Source organism: Theobroma cacao, chromosome 8 (genome assembly GCF_000208745.1).
Source record: "Theobroma cacao cultivar B97-61/B2 chromosome 8, Criollo_cocoa_genome_V2, whole genome shotgun sequence".
Taxonomy (NCBI): Eukaryota; Viridiplantae; Streptophyta; class Magnoliopsida; order Malvales; family Malvaceae; genus Theobroma; species Theobroma cacao.
In genome coordinates, this window is record NC_030857.1 from 14037619 (window position 1) to 14052927 (window position 15309).

A 15309-nucleotide genomic window follows, 5' to 3' on the forward strand; every position below is an offset into this window, starting at 1 on the left:
TTTAAAATTACCATTTTCGATTTCCATCACCACTATTCATTAAATTCTAACTAAATAACACAAGATATCACAAGAATCATCATCACTAGGTTCCTTACGAAATTCGGCCATGGTGGGTGCATAAACACTATGGTTTTTCATACTTGATTTTTTATTTTTTTTACACCATAAATCATTAGTTCCTAATCAAATCACTTGAAATAAAAATCAAATCCACCATCAACATACCATAAGGAAGATTCGGCCAATGAGGGTGATGGAAGAATATGAATTTTTCTTGTTTGCTTTTCATGCTACACATCACCAACCAACTAAAAATATTAGAATACCATGTTTTCTAGCTAAATCCAAGATCAAAACCCCTCCCCCCATGTCCGGCCAGCAAAGGTATCTTCATGCAAACTTGATTCTCAACCATGGAAAATGAAAAAGAATGCATAGGAAAGGTAGATCACAAGTTAAAATCAAGAAATTTTACCTTTACTTGCTTAATTCCTTGAAATCCACCAATTTTCCCTTGAATTTTTGCTCACTAGGGTTTGTTCTTATTCTTTGCTCTTTGTTCCTTGTTTTGGCCAGCCATGAAGAATGAAATGGGAGGAGTGTGTGCTGATTTTTAAAGGGAATTATAAAAGGATTAAAATTTGCCACATGTCACCATGTAATTGGTCCATGGTTAATAACTTAACAATTAAGTATTTACTCACCACCATATGTAATTTCTTAATTATCCAAAGTATAAAATAAATTTCATGGGTTTGACAAGTGTCAAGGTGGTGTAAAATTTCAAAAATTCTAATTACGTCCTTGTGGACACGTGAGATGACCTTTTTGCCTTTATGTTCGAAAAATTGTCAAAATTGAAAATTTTCACTTCTAAATTTCAAATCATGCTCTAATTAGTCAAACTTGGTCAAAAATTTTGTCCAACATTCCAATTTTGCCCTCGAGTGGCAAAATGACCATTTTACCCCTATGTTATGAAAATTCTAATTTGACTCCAAATCAATCCTCGAACTCCGAATCACCATATTAAGTCATTCTTGGTTTTTAAAATTCTCAATTTCATCTTAAAATCTTTATTTGGACTAGTTCAAGGCTTAATTCAGCTTAGTTGTACCACTAGGTACACTACCGACTTTTAACGATTTTTCAGGGCTTTTCAAGTATGCAAACATATTATCAAGCACATGAATGACATGACAAATATTTTATAGAGTTGGGCTTGACATTTTATCAAGGGCTTGTTCCCCGGCACACATTTTTTTAGAAAAGTTGGAATAAATCATTCAAATGTTTCACACAAAACATAATTATATTTCCTAAAACGATTTTGAAATGCAAGTTCACTCACCGGTCTTGTTGATTCTTTTGCTTGACTCTAACCTCAACTAATACTCCAAATGGACATGTGAGGCCTTGTTGGAAGCTATACACACACAACATCACAACCAACCCAAATTGGCATTAATACACTCTCAAAAGCCATTTCCTAATTCAAGTTCAGCTAGTTATTCCTAACTAGCTCCCAATTACCATTAAGTGGCTATTTGTTTACTCTACTCTAGTCACTCTAAAAATGATTAACAATCTCAACAATAGATTAACTCACCACTCTAATCATCAACCATTATCAACAACTTGAAAATTAAATCTAATTCATTACTCACCTTGGTGGACTTATAGTTGAACTCCTTTTCAAGAGTTTTCAAGCTACTATGGCAAGTCTCTCTTTTACTCTCTAAAACTTCCAACTAGTGAAAGAAAGTAATAAACAAAGACTTTTGAAGGCTGTTGAGGTGTAAAAGTGGAAGTGCATGAAAAACCCTATGAAGGAGTGGGCAAAAGCATGAAATTTGGACTTTCCATGAGAGATTTATGGAGGATTCAAGGTTTTCCTCCCATGGAGATTGAAGAAAATGTGAAATGAAGAGAAAGGTTGGGATGAAGAAGGAGAAGCTGCTGAAAGCTAATGGAGCTTAGATATTTATGCTTTAAGTTAATCCAAATTTCTACTGAAATTACCAAAATGCCCTTAACATGGTGGCTTTGTCTTCCTCACATCCTTTGTGCAACCTTTTTACTCTTTTGATACCGAAACAAAGTTCATAATAGTCTAAAAATACTTGAGTTCACGAAAACGTAAAAATTTCAACTCGAGATGAAAAATGACCATTTTGCCCATATAGTGGAAATTATCATTATTTTTATCTTTTTCATTTATTTACCATCATAAACATCATTTATTCATTCCTTAGGCCTATTTAGACCTTAATAGCATCAAAAAAACCCACTCATAATAGCTTACCAAGAGAAATTACGAAATTACCGCTAGTTCGCATTATCGCGTCTACTTCTAGTTATGTGCCTATGAAAATCGAGATTTCACAGGTTCACTTTTGAATTACCCTTTTTAACTCGATAATTAACCTCAATTGGCATCCGTAAACCTTATTAGCCATCGTATCAAAATACAAGATATTATAGAGTTGGCAAACGGGTGACATTATTTTGATATAATAAAATTGTGAGTTTTGGGTCACTATAGAATATTACTAAAATATTTTAGTTCAGAATTTCAATATGTGGTTTTAGAAATGATGGTTAGGATAAATGATCGAGATTGCTTAAATAGGCTTGCTTGGGCTTAGTGGGCTATGCCCATTAGGCCCATGCATCGATCATAGCCTAGAGTTTGGGCTATGACAAAACCGTAATTATTTATAAACTTACATAAGCACCAGTCATGTGCATTGCATATGATTCATTTCTTAGTAAAATGATAATAAAAGCTGCCTCACAATGATCACAAACACGTTGTTCTTATTTACTATCATGTGCATTACATATGCTTCATTTCTATTCTAAATAATCGTTTTAGTGTCAAAGGAAAATGTTGGAGACATTTTGCAATAGGTTGTACAACACTTGTTCAAAGTATCATGTTGTTGTAGCATACCAAGAGGTATCTTGAAGAAAAACAAAGATTGATTCATCAAATTAGATATAATGAAAGAAAGTATTGACCATTTGCAAGTTGCTGCAAACTTAATTTAGATGTCCAATTTAATCAAAGCTCTAATAAACAAGCTATGGGATTTTGAATTCATATTAAAGTTTGGGTTAGATAATTCCAAATAAGGTAGATAAGTAAGGGCGAGCTAAAGTGGTGATGAGAAATGATGGTCGCTATTTTTTAATTTTTAATTTATTATTTTATATGTATAAATTTTGAGATATATAGATTCATAATCTTGTATGATTATCCTTTAATCACTTTTTATATAAAATGTTAAAATTGTCACTGTAGATAAGTAAATTAGATTGGATTATGTTTTATCACATATAATTGTTTGTACAAGTAGCTTATTTCCCTTACTTATTATATCTAAAACATTACGAGATCTAATCTTGAAAAGATTTTTATCTTTTTTAGGAAGAAAAAGAAAGAAACTTCAAAGAAAGAAGCATAGCATTGAAAAAGTACAAGTGTACAAGAACATTATTATAGAGTTAAAGTTTGACAATAGAAGAAGTGAAAAAAAAGAAAAAAGAAATAATGGGACCCACAATTTTATGAGGTAATTGGCACTACTGTCCAAAAGCAAAATGCTGGGGCAACGTACAAAAGCGAAATGCATGTCCCAATTTTATTTTGCCGGCTTCCTTATTTATTAGTGTATTAAATATTTGCCAAATTAATAAAAAAGAAGATCGAAATTGGCGCTTCTTTTCTCTTAAATTAATACTTTTTTTTAATTTCTTTTTGAGAGTAAAAAGGGAGTCCTGGAAAGCAGAAGAGAAAAGGACGAAAAAAGAATTTCCTTTCCCATTTATTCCCAAATATATAGTAAATCCATATCTACAGAAGGATAGAAGGATGTTGTAATTAAGATCTTTTTTGTTTCTTAAAAAAACTAAAACGTAAATTAAATCTCATAAATCAAAACCGAATTTTTGCCAGTTAATTTTACCGCCATGTCAGTGCGAAGACGAACCTTGCTCAAGGTCATTGTTCTCGGCGATAGCGGGTGCGTTCGTTTTCAATTTTAATTTCAATTTCTGGGTCTTCTTTTTTAAAGTTTACAAATTTTTAGAAATTCTTTTTATTATTTGTATAATAATTAATGTGTTATTGTCAATATCAGAGTGGGCAAGACGTCGTTGATGAATCAGTATCCCTTCAACACTAATTGAATTTTAATCTGCTTATTTTACATTTGTGTAAATTTCCTGTTCATTTTTGGGGTTCATTTTTTAGATCTTAAATTTTGTATATGGGTGAAGTTGATTTTCATCTGATCAATCTTAATTTTTTTTTGTTTGTTCATTTAAATCTTGATTTTATAAGGTGCATTGTTGTTAGAACTAAACTGCTTGAATTTAGATATGTTCATAAGAAGTTTAGTCAGCAATATAAAGCAACAATTGGTGCTGATTTTGTCACTAAGGAAGTCCAGATTGACGACCGCCTTGTCACTCTGCAAGTACGCTTTTACATTCTTTTTTTAGGTTTGGGTATTTTTATGTTGTTTCCAGCTTAATTTTGAAGTTGTCATGGAGGGTATGATCATACATATTTTTGGGGGGCGGGGATTGAATTGGATAGATATGGGATACTGCAGGCCAGGAGCGGTTTCAGAGTCTTGGAGTTGCCTTCTATAGGGGTGCAGATTGCTGTGTCCTAGTTTATGATGTTAATGTGATGAAGTCATTTGATACCCTTGATAATTGGCATGAGGAGTTTCTTAAACAGGTTTCTCTTTGCCCTTTTCTTTATTCTTTCATTTTACTTTTGTTGTTGGTTTGAGTTCATTAGGGAAGCTTGTTTTTCATGTAGTAATAAATGGTTTGTTTCATTTTAAATTGTTTTTATGCCTCTGCAAGAATGAAGGAAATAGTAGCATCTATATAGTCATAAGAATGTGAAGAAGAATGTGCAATGTATTAGGTTTTTTTTTTTTTTCATACTGTTTTAATTACCCCTGCCATGGTAAAACTTTGCAAACCTTAATAAGTGTGGAATGGCTAGTAATTAAAACTTTGCGGACCTTGATGAGTGTGGAATTCATCGTCAGTGTAAATCATTCATATGTTATTAAAAACCTTTATTTTGTTTAAGTTATTGGTAAGGCATCTCTCCTTCTCTCTGTCTCTCTAGTGCATGCGCCACATGCATATTGATGCACACACACATCCCTGTCTTCTATGTTTTTGTCTATTTGAATATTTATGCATTTTTGAGTTGTTTTGAGTCCGAATTGGTTCATTTGTTTTATGCGCATAACTTCTTCAACTTCATGTGCTAACATTATCTATAGCCTACCTAAGTGATTGACTCTACACTAGTGGAAGGCTGAAGTTTGGGATAATTGCTTCTGTTTAGTCATATATGCCTTGAGACTCTAGAAAATGTAGAATTCAAGACATTTATCCTTATTTTCACCTATATTTTCTTTATGTCTTTAAGCTCATGCAGAGGCATGGCTTGTGAATAAACTAAAAGGTTGAAGCCCTTCTAGTGATCCCAAGACAGTTTTGCTAACCATTCTGCTACAAAGTAGGGAAAAAAATTTTGTTAAATTGTTTCTGAGAAAAAAATAGTGGTTAATCATTTGAAGACACACTTGACATGAAGTAAATTTTCTTGCAAGTTGGTGTTTTGTTGATTGACCTTGATCAAAGGCTTGTTTTCTTTGCGTGAAATGGAAGTAGAAATACATGGGATGTTTCTTGTTAGGAGTGCATGCTTTCAAATTCGTACTGATATTGATATTGGAATCAGTGATGGTTGCATAAATTCAAATACGTTATCCAACCTAGTTTTGTCAGTTTGTGATTGGGCTCATTAATTCTTTTAAATCACGTTCTTTTATCTATTGTTCTGGCCTTGCTCATGGTGTCATAACTGGTTTTATGTTTGCCTTGTCAATTCATCTTCATTTTGGTTTTTTAAAGGGTTTAGTAATTTTTGCACTTTGTGAATAGTAAAGAAACATGAAATTTGTAATTTCTTACGCAATCTTTAGTTGGACAAGCTCCCTTGGCCACTAGAGTGAGTGATATAAACTCAGACGTGCATACCTATTTTCGGATTTGATCTTGTTTGTTGCCATTCTGCTGTTCTTTTGACCATCAATGCCTGCTTTCCCAACATTCCTTGTCTTAGTCAACTAGTCAGAGTTGGTTTATAAAAGCAGTATAGGTTTAAGTTAACAGATCAAAGAGAGTGTGTAGGTAGTATGTAAAAGCACCTTTAATGAATGTTAATGCTCATGGGAATATGAGTGAAGATATGAATTTTCTCTTTTTGATGCCTAGGTGCATCTTGTTAAAGCTCATCTCGTTAGAAATTGGATAAAATATTGGTTGCTGACCCTATAATTCAGTGCTCAACATGATCTGCTGACTCTGCAATGTGCATGATCTTACTTAGCAGCCAGTTTAATTTCTGACGTTGCTTACTCTTTTATGTTTATGGTTTTCATTACTTTAAACTGTATGTTAATTCATTGAGCAAGCAAGTACCATCTGTGTTAAATGTTGATATATCTATCTTGTCTTGTTTCCGTTTTCATTTCATGCCAGGCAAATCCAACTGACCCCAGGACGTTTCCATTTATATTGCTTGGAAACAAGATAGATATAGATGGTGGTAATAGCCGAGTGGTATGGATATATAGTTGCTATGCTTCCTAATTTTTTTTTTTTTATACTCACACCTCAGCCTAATAGGTGGTGTTTTGAGCCATGTAGGTCTCTGATAAGAAAGCAAATGAATGGTGTGCTTCAAAAGGAAAGATTCCTTACTTTGAAACATCAGCAAAAGAAGATATCAATGTTGATCATGCATTTCTTTGTATTGCCAAAACTGCTCTGGCAAATGAGCGTGAGCAGGACATGTAAGTTTATCTTGAAACCTATTCCCTGTTCAGAGTGAATTTTGGCAGATACATTATTATTGTTACAGCATGGTGTTATTGGCCCAGAAAGGAGTTTGGTTTCATCAAGTCCTGCAGATTCAGAGATAATCATCATTATTATGTTTTTCATTTTTACTGCATAGCTGTGGTCATCTTTAGCATATGCTTTTGGGACGTTATATAGTTAATAGTCGGGGAAAAAAGAGGATATCTCCATGGGTATTGCCATTAACATTTCAATGTGACCTGTTAAGAGGATAATTTGGACTACATTAATGCTCCATTTGGTAAGGATGAAAACTTTTCATCATTTTCCCTTGTTTGATAAATTTTCGGGTCAACGGATTCTTTCCCTTGCTGCCTTCCCCTCCCTCTGGGATTGATCCCACCTGATCAGATTTTGCCCTTTTATCCATCTCTGGCTTAGTGCAACTCTGTAGCTTGACCTAACTCCTCTCTTTATAGTTGTAGACAAAGGGCTACCAATAAATAGCCTTTTTTCCATCTCTGGCTTACTGCAACTCTGTAGCTTGAACTAACTCCTCTCTTTATAGTTGTAGACAAAGGGCTACCAATTTATACCCTTTTTTCCATCTCTGGCTTACTACAACTCTGGAGCTTGACCTAACTCCTCTCTTTATAGTTGTAGACAAAGGGCTACCAATTTATACTACTACTTCATCTCATTTTTGTAGCTTCATTCTTACAAGTGTAAAGCTGCAACCAACTATGATTGTGTGGTTGAAACTTAAAAGCAATGCAGCTAGAGAGGAAAGTGAAATAAGGGAAACAAAATCATTATGCTCAACTTGTAGGTGGATCGCAAAAAATTATTGTCTTCTTTCATTTTTTTCTTTTGGATAATTTATATGTTATTTTGTCAATAATTAGAATTTAAATATACTCCTATAGAAGTTAAGTCCTTTTTTAAATAGGTCATGATAGAAAATATTTTTTATAGGTTGATCCAAATGACGAACTATTTTCAGCAGTTTATTCTGGTTACCAGATGGAGTCGAAGGGTGTAAAATTTATACTGTCACCTTGAAAACCTCTTTGGAGTGCTAATTGATTTGCCTAGTCATATCATTCATGGTGTGGAAGTGACAAATCATATAGTATTTCTTAATGAAATCAATATAGAGGTGTATTATGCCTCAGGTAGACCCATATATCTTGACTTTACTGGGTTGCTCATGTGAACATTGTATAGTGAAAAATACACTACTATAATCCTAACTCTTATGTAGATGAATCACATTTGTGTCATAATAAGGAAGGAGTAGAAAATGCAATCGAAGGGTAAGGTGCTTCTAGACAGATAAATGGGGTATGTGGAAACCTAAAACGATTATAAGTGACAAATGGAAATTACAAGAAATAAAATTCAAAAGGAAATGGTTTCATGAGAATCATAGCAATTTGTACTTTTTTTAGTTAAGGTTAAAACTTATGATGTTGATTCAAAGAAACATGTGTCTTTAACCGTGTGGCTAATTTCTACAAAAAGCTTCTCCTATTTGATTAGAAATGGTTTCTTTGTACAACCATCTAGATCTTATAATGATGATCACAGTTCTTACTACCTACATCTTCTGTTAGTTTAATTTATTATTTGATTGTGTGTGGATGTGCGTATACATGTGTTCCATGATGCTGTCCTACCATACTTAATATGGGCCACAATGTTTCTTTTCATAATCTTAGATGCTGTCATTGCTTTCTTTTGGTTGGTATTTTTGTAACTTCAATAGAAGAAAATTTACTAATTTAGTGTTCAGTGGGATACAGATTTTCATGTTTCTGCTGTTGATATACATCCATCATAATTTGAACTTGATCTTTGGATTCTTTTCTGTTACTCTTCTTTTATGCACGGGCACTTTTGTTTCACTTGTATTTGTTTAATGGTGCAAAAAAACTAAGTTTCAAAACTGCTGTAAAAAACTTTTCTTCTTCCACTTTCACCTTAAAATATTGGGTGTGTGTGACCAGGTTATGCAGTTTATAATTTTCTTGATCGATATCCCATTTGTGTGTGATGATTGCAGCTATTTCCAGGGCATCCCGGAGGCTGTGTCTGAGACTGAGCAAAGAAATGGTTGTGCATGCTGATTACAAGCCAAACTCTTCTATTCTTGGTTGCCTGATGCTTCAATTTTTTTTTTTGGTTCCTATGATTCATATCCATTTTTTGTACACATTGTATTCTAAACTCCCTTGATTGAGGCATATTTTCTTCCTTTTAAGAGTTGAAATTTGTAGAATTCTAGTCAGTTTGGTTTTAGTTGTAATAGGGATCAATGTTGTACAGGCAGCCTTTGGATGAGCTTTCATCCAAGGAATGATTGGTCATGTTTTTAAAGGACTTGATATTATTTAGGTACAATCATGGAATATCTCCATTGAGAAATGGCCTTGAGTACTCTGGGCCTGTCTATTCATGGAAATCAAGCCTTGCTGATATTTGCGCTGGAACAGAAAGCTTCTCGATGCTTGTTAACTCGCTTTGTGTAGTCAGGCTCTTGTATGTTTCATGATTTTTGCATTTTTTCTTTTTGGATGATTCGGTGGTAGAAATGGGATGGTCAAATAATCATTTAATGGACAATGAAAAATGAGCTTAAAATATTTGAAAATTATTTTTTAGTTGACAAAAAGTAAAAGATTATTTTCGGACTAACTAATGTCTGAAACGAACCCTTTCCTAATTAGATTTGTTCACAGGTCGGACTGTAGATAGGACTTTTTATGCTTGGACTTGACCATTCCCAACTCAATCGAAAATATTATTATATTGATAAATTATTTAATTTTATTTAAAATTTTTGTTTGAAAATAATAAATATCACATGAAAAAATAATTTTAATATTTTAATTATAAATATTGCTATTTATATTAATTTTAAATATAAATTGAAATAATTTTTTGATATTTTAATAATAAATTAGGATGGTGTCCGTAGTTACGTTGCAGAAAAAATCATAATAAATATAGATTATGTTAGAGTAGATTTCAATTTGGTATCTTCAAAAAAGTTGGTAGGGAAAGCTATATTGTATTAGTCAATTGCATAAATTTATGATTTTTGGTAGTAGAGGAAAAGATAAACTAGTATTAATTGAATATAGTTATTTGCTTTGGTTTCAATCACTAAAAGTTGCTCCTAAATATATGATTTAAAATAGTACTTTACCAAAGAAGATAATAATCTAGTAATTTTTTTCATTAAAATATATTGTTTAAACAAAATGAATAATATTTGTGAATTGGAGGTTTCCATTTGTGTTAGATGATGTATATCAACTTTCTAGATGCAAGACTTGTACCTAGCTAAATGTTAAGGGAATATAAATGGTTACACAACTGTCATATATGTCTAACTATGGTGACAGTTTGCTGTTTATTTTGCAATATATGTTTATTTCCATTTCTTTGATTTTTGTTGTTGTGCTATATTGTATTATTGAGCTGCATGAATGTATGGTTTTTGCTGGTAGAGGAAAACATATACTGATATTAATTGGAGATAGTTGTTTGTTATGGTTTCAATTACCGAAAACCAGCACCTACATATATGGTTATAAAACAATAGTTATCTAAAGAAGACAACAATCTTATCAAAGATTGTTAGATATTAATAAAATATTAAAAAATGAGAGAGTATGTAACTTGTACTATTGATAGATTAAGATAAACAGTTGTAGAATATAAGGTAACAGTATAATGTAAAGATCCTATTAATATAAACTAGTTACAAATTTTTAATAGTTTCTGTCTTTTATATATAAAATGAATGGTTAAAGGTTGTTAAATTTAGTTGATTTGTTTATTCAATGATAACTGTGTGTTATGTATATTGAGAAATGGGTATATCTTCTTGACTTTTTTATTTTGTTCAATAAATTAAATGGATATTTACGGAATTTAAACTTCATGTATAAAAGAGATGTTTAAATATTATAGATTTATGTTCATGCAAAATAAAATGATATAGACAGAAAATAATATTAAATTGCAATTGATAAGTATTAAATGAATCTATCTTCTAAGCATTAAAAGTTAGAAATTATTGTTTTTACATATTTTATATTGAAATAAATAAAAGTAAAAAAAACCTTCAAATGTAAAAAAAAAAGCAGTTTTGACACAAGGTGTAAAAGAATAAATTAATTCAATTGAGAATAATAGGTGTCAATTAATTAACCCAATTAATTTCCTACTTAAAACTATATTTATCCAAAGAAGACAATAATCCTATCAAAGATTGTTAGATGTATAATAAAATATTAAGAAATGAGAGAGTATAGCTCGTACTATTGGCAGATTAAGATAAACAGTTGTAAAATATAGGGTAATAATATAATGTAAAGATCTTATCAATATAAAATAGTTACTAATTTTCAGTAGTATTTATCTTTTATATATAAAATGAATGGCTAAGGGTTGTCAAATTTAGTTGATTCAATGATGACTGTGTGCTATATATATATATTGAGAAATGAGTAGATCTTCTTAACTTTTTTATTTTGTTCAATGAATTAGATGGATATTTATTGGAATTTAAATATACATGTATAAAAGAGATGTCTAAATACAATAAATTCAGATTCATATAGAATAAGAGGATATAGACAAAAAAATAATTTTAAATTACAATTGATAAATATTAAATGAATCGATCCTCTAAGTATTAAAAGTTAAAAATTATTGTTTACAAGTATTTTTTATTGAAATAAATAAAAGTAAAAAAAACCCTTCAAATGTAAAAACAACGTAGTTTTGACATAAGGTGTACAAAAAAAAAATTAATTCAATCGAGAATGACAGGTGTCAACCGAGTGACCCAATCAATTATCCTACTTACATATATATATTATAGATATTAGTAATAATAATGAATGTGATAAATAATTTAATAATAATTTTTTTAATATTTTAGTAGTTATGTCAATATATTATTTTGACAAGAATACAAATTTTTCAAAAAAAAAAAAGAAGAAAGAAAAAAACCAAATAACAATTTTTTTTCAAAAAAATCTAAATAATAAAAAACAAATATTTGAAAAAAGTATTCTTTGGAAACTTTTTTTGGCAAAATAAATAAATAGAGTCTAATCCACCTTTACCCCTTCTATGCTACTCTCTTAGCTGATTTCTCCATTCATTTTTCTTTTTCATTGGCCAAATGGAAGGTTTCAACAAATTGTTCTTTGGTATATCTAGCTAGTGTGCTGCATAATAAGCCTATTTGTTTAGCCTCCTTCAATCTTCACCCAAAAAATGGCAAGCAAGAGTCACCTTTCTACATCATGACAAAGTAAACCTAGAAGATTTTTGTCAAATCTTCACCCTATCCCGTATTTCTAATGAGTCCTTTTTAACCTTTTAGACCTCAAGTGATAGTTGGTAAGAAGCACTAGGAAAGTTTGAAAAGGCTAAGAACTTTATTCAAATTATGGAAAACAAACAAAAGAAACTAGTCAATAGCCTTAAAACTTTGAAAGATTCGATGACTTAAGCATGCCTTTAACGATGATCTACAACCTTAACCAACATTAATAGTGAATGGTAGAAAAAAAAAAAACAATCCAAGTTGAAGGGATCATGTGTAAGAAAAGCATACAATGATTATAGAGGCAATAATATATACCTCATTTTGGAAAAATCTTGGCAAGTTTTCTAGGATTTCAATGCAAAAAATCCAAGTTTAAAAGTTACAATCGTATTATCAACCCTTATAGTCTTAATACCATCCTCTCTTAGAGGTTGTTGCAATCCAAAATCAAAGCAAACTCAAAGTGACAAGATCATCTTAATGTTGAACAATTCAATTACAATTAGTGAATACTCAAAGAATATTATTTTTACAAGATAACTTTTTTTAAAATATTTATATTTATATTCATAAGAACAAGGGTAACAAGGATACCTATCAAGTCTCTAATCATTTAGTTAGACAAAATACTCGAGGTGACATAACTCATCTTATCACGATGAATCGCTAGAAACACCTTTTCTCTTCAATGCGGACCAGCACCACCTCAAGTTCTCTAGTGGAAAATAAAAATAGATTTAAGGGTTCTTTTCAAAAATACCTTTTATACATAAGGCGCTTTTAAAAATAGCATTCCCCATAATTTTAACTGTTTTTAGCCAAGAGAAATTAATTTTGGATAAAATAACCCTTAATGAAACCAACCCATATGTTTGAGTCCGTGCCTTAAACCGACCCATGTCCTTTGAGCTTTCCTTGCCAGCCATTCATCTCTGAAACATTCCTCGTCAAGGAGAAAAACCTTTGAGCGTTTGGAGCATTTTAGAATGGTTTTTGATACACGAAGAACAACCTTTGAGCATTTTGAGCATTCCTCACTAGGTAGGCATATTCGTTAATTATGTTGTTAAATGGGAATATGGTGTGTTGTTTGATGTTGTTGATTTTGTTAAATAGAATTTTGTAGTTTTGGTGGTTTTTAGGTCTAATGTTGACAAGGCATGCATGATTGGTTGATACGACATGTTTGATTGGTTTTAAGCATTGGGTTTAGGGATTGTAGGCATTGCGTGACTAGTTGATAGGGCATTGCATGATTGATTTTAAGCATTAAATAATTGATTTTAAGGTATTATGAGACTGATTTTTAGGACATTGCATGATTGATTTTTAAGCATTTCGTGATCGGTTTTTAAGCATTGCATGATTGGTTTTTAGGCATTATGTGACTGGTTGATACGACATTGCGTGACCGGTCTGTAGGCATTGCATGACTAGTTTGTAAGGCATTGCGTGATTAATTTTTAGGCATTGTGTGACTGCTTGATAGGACATTGCGTGACTGGTTTTTAAGGCATTGCATGACTAGTATGTAGGCATTATAGAGTAGGAGAACCTTGAAGCTTTGCTTCGTGTTCCGATGGACAAGTGGGGCTTCAATGCTAGCATTAACATTCACTGTAAGTGGATGCAGTTGCATGTCTTATGCAAGACACTACAGAAAAAAAAAATGAGTTAAAGGTAATGAAGAGAATGTGCTTCGGAAAGTTGATGGACATAAAATCAAAAAAGAGCTTATTCTGTGCTAGTTTTGTGCACAACCTCTTGTTGTGCATAATCGATGAACCCGGAGCCATCAAGGGTGAGTTATGGTTTGCCATAGGTAATACCAAGGCTCGTTTCTCTAAGCATGAGTTCTACCTGGTGATAAGATTGAAGTTTGGCCTCATGCTGGATAGTATTTCACGTCCTTAAGAAGCCGTTCTCGAAGGAATTCACTAGAGATACTAGGGAGTGAAGAACTAGGTGAAGCTCCAAGATGTGTTAGATAGGGTCAACAAAGGCCAGTTTGATCAGGACTAAGACGCAAAAAAGATGGCCATATTCTTGATCATGATTAATATTTTATTCAGACAAAACTATAGAAGATTGGTGATTCCGTGAATGTTGTCCCTAGTCGAGAACAATGATGAGTCGAATGCATTCCCATGGGGTACCTATGTGTGGAGTCTAACCATGGACTACATATCGAGGGGTTTCCAAGTTCCCCCAATGGGGATGTCTAAAAAAACAATGCGTGCACTGTGGACCTTAGAGCCAACCGTAAAGAAGAACTTGGAGGCATATTAGGCTGACATGGATGTCCCTCTATCCTAGAGGCATCAATAAGTTCCATTATGGCATCTGGAGGGTTGAGTAGTATTCGATCCTGATTAAAGGAAAAAAATCATCATGCACAAAGAGAAAAGAGTTATGGGAGCTATTATGCAGAAACGCATTATGGATGAGGAGGTTGATGCCCTTCCTGCTACTCAACCCCTGCATGATGATTAGACGCATACGACGCTACATCTTCAAATGTATATAGTCATAAATTGTTAGCTGAAACGATTGAGGAAGTAGTGGAAGAAGGGCCTACAATCAATGCAGCGGGGATCCAACGAGAGATGCAGTCAATGCAGTTGGAGATCTAGCAAGAAATTCAGTAACTAGAGGATTGACTTGTAGCTGGATTTTTTACCATTTTGAGGTATGAGCCTTTAGCTTTTTTTTTTCATTTTCAAAATATAGAATTTAAGATGTATTTGATGGTTTAATGTGTTTAATTTCTATCATGGTGCGCGCAACGAATATGGCGATTCCTACGGGGTTGATAGTGATGAGCCAACTAGTATGGATTGGAGGATAGGTGGTGATAATCCAACTAGTTTGGATTTGCATATGAGTGTCGAGCAATCCAAACCAAGCTTGTACCTCCATCTAACTTAGAGCACACGTCCTCTTGCGACCCCACATCATGCTCAGAGCACACCTCTTTTTGCAGCCCCACGTCATGCTCAGAACACACCTTCTTTTGCTCATAACACACCTTCACTTGAGGCCCCACA

General features: G+C 32.5%; 1 protein-coding gene across 3 annotated transcripts; it reads left to right on the plus strand.

Annotated features, from left to right (window-relative positions):
• LOC18592748 (ras-related protein Rab7) lies at window positions 3764-9389 on the plus strand. Of its 3 annotated transcripts, XM_007019616.2 has the most exons (7): window positions 3765-4031; window positions 4149-4175; window positions 4388-4487; window positions 4610-4756; window positions 6589-6669; window positions 6757-6902; window positions 8975-9389. In XM_007019616.2, exons 1-7 carry the CDS (start codon window positions 3979-3981, stop codon window positions 9036-9038), a joined length of 618 nt encoding a protein of 205 aa, XP_007019678.1. In that variant the 5' UTR covers window positions 3765-3978; the 3' UTR covers window positions 9039-9389. The 3 variants fall into 3 exon arrangements, with proteins under 3 accessions (XP_017981841.1, XP_017981842.1, XP_007019678.1); XM_018126352.1 differs by having other exon boundaries at window positions 3764-4031; window positions 4149-4487; XM_018126353.1 differs by lacking the exon at window positions 4149-4175 and having other exon boundaries at window positions 3764-4031; window positions 4352-4487.

Bases quoted from the DNA above. Each gene is read 5' to 3' on its own strand.
- LOC18592748 (XM_018126352.1), top strand. From the start codon at position 4,278: ATGGGTGAAGTTGATTTTCATCTGATCAATCTTAATTTTTTTTTGTTT. The intron at 4,488-4,609 runs GTACGCTTTTAC...TGAATTGGATAG, and splicing joins ACCGCCTTGTCACTCTGCAA to ATATGGGATACTGCAGGCCA. The intron at 6,670-6,756 runs GTATGGATATAT...TGAGCCATGTAG, and splicing joins ATGGTGGTAATAGCCGAGTG to GTCTCTGATAAGAAAGCAAA.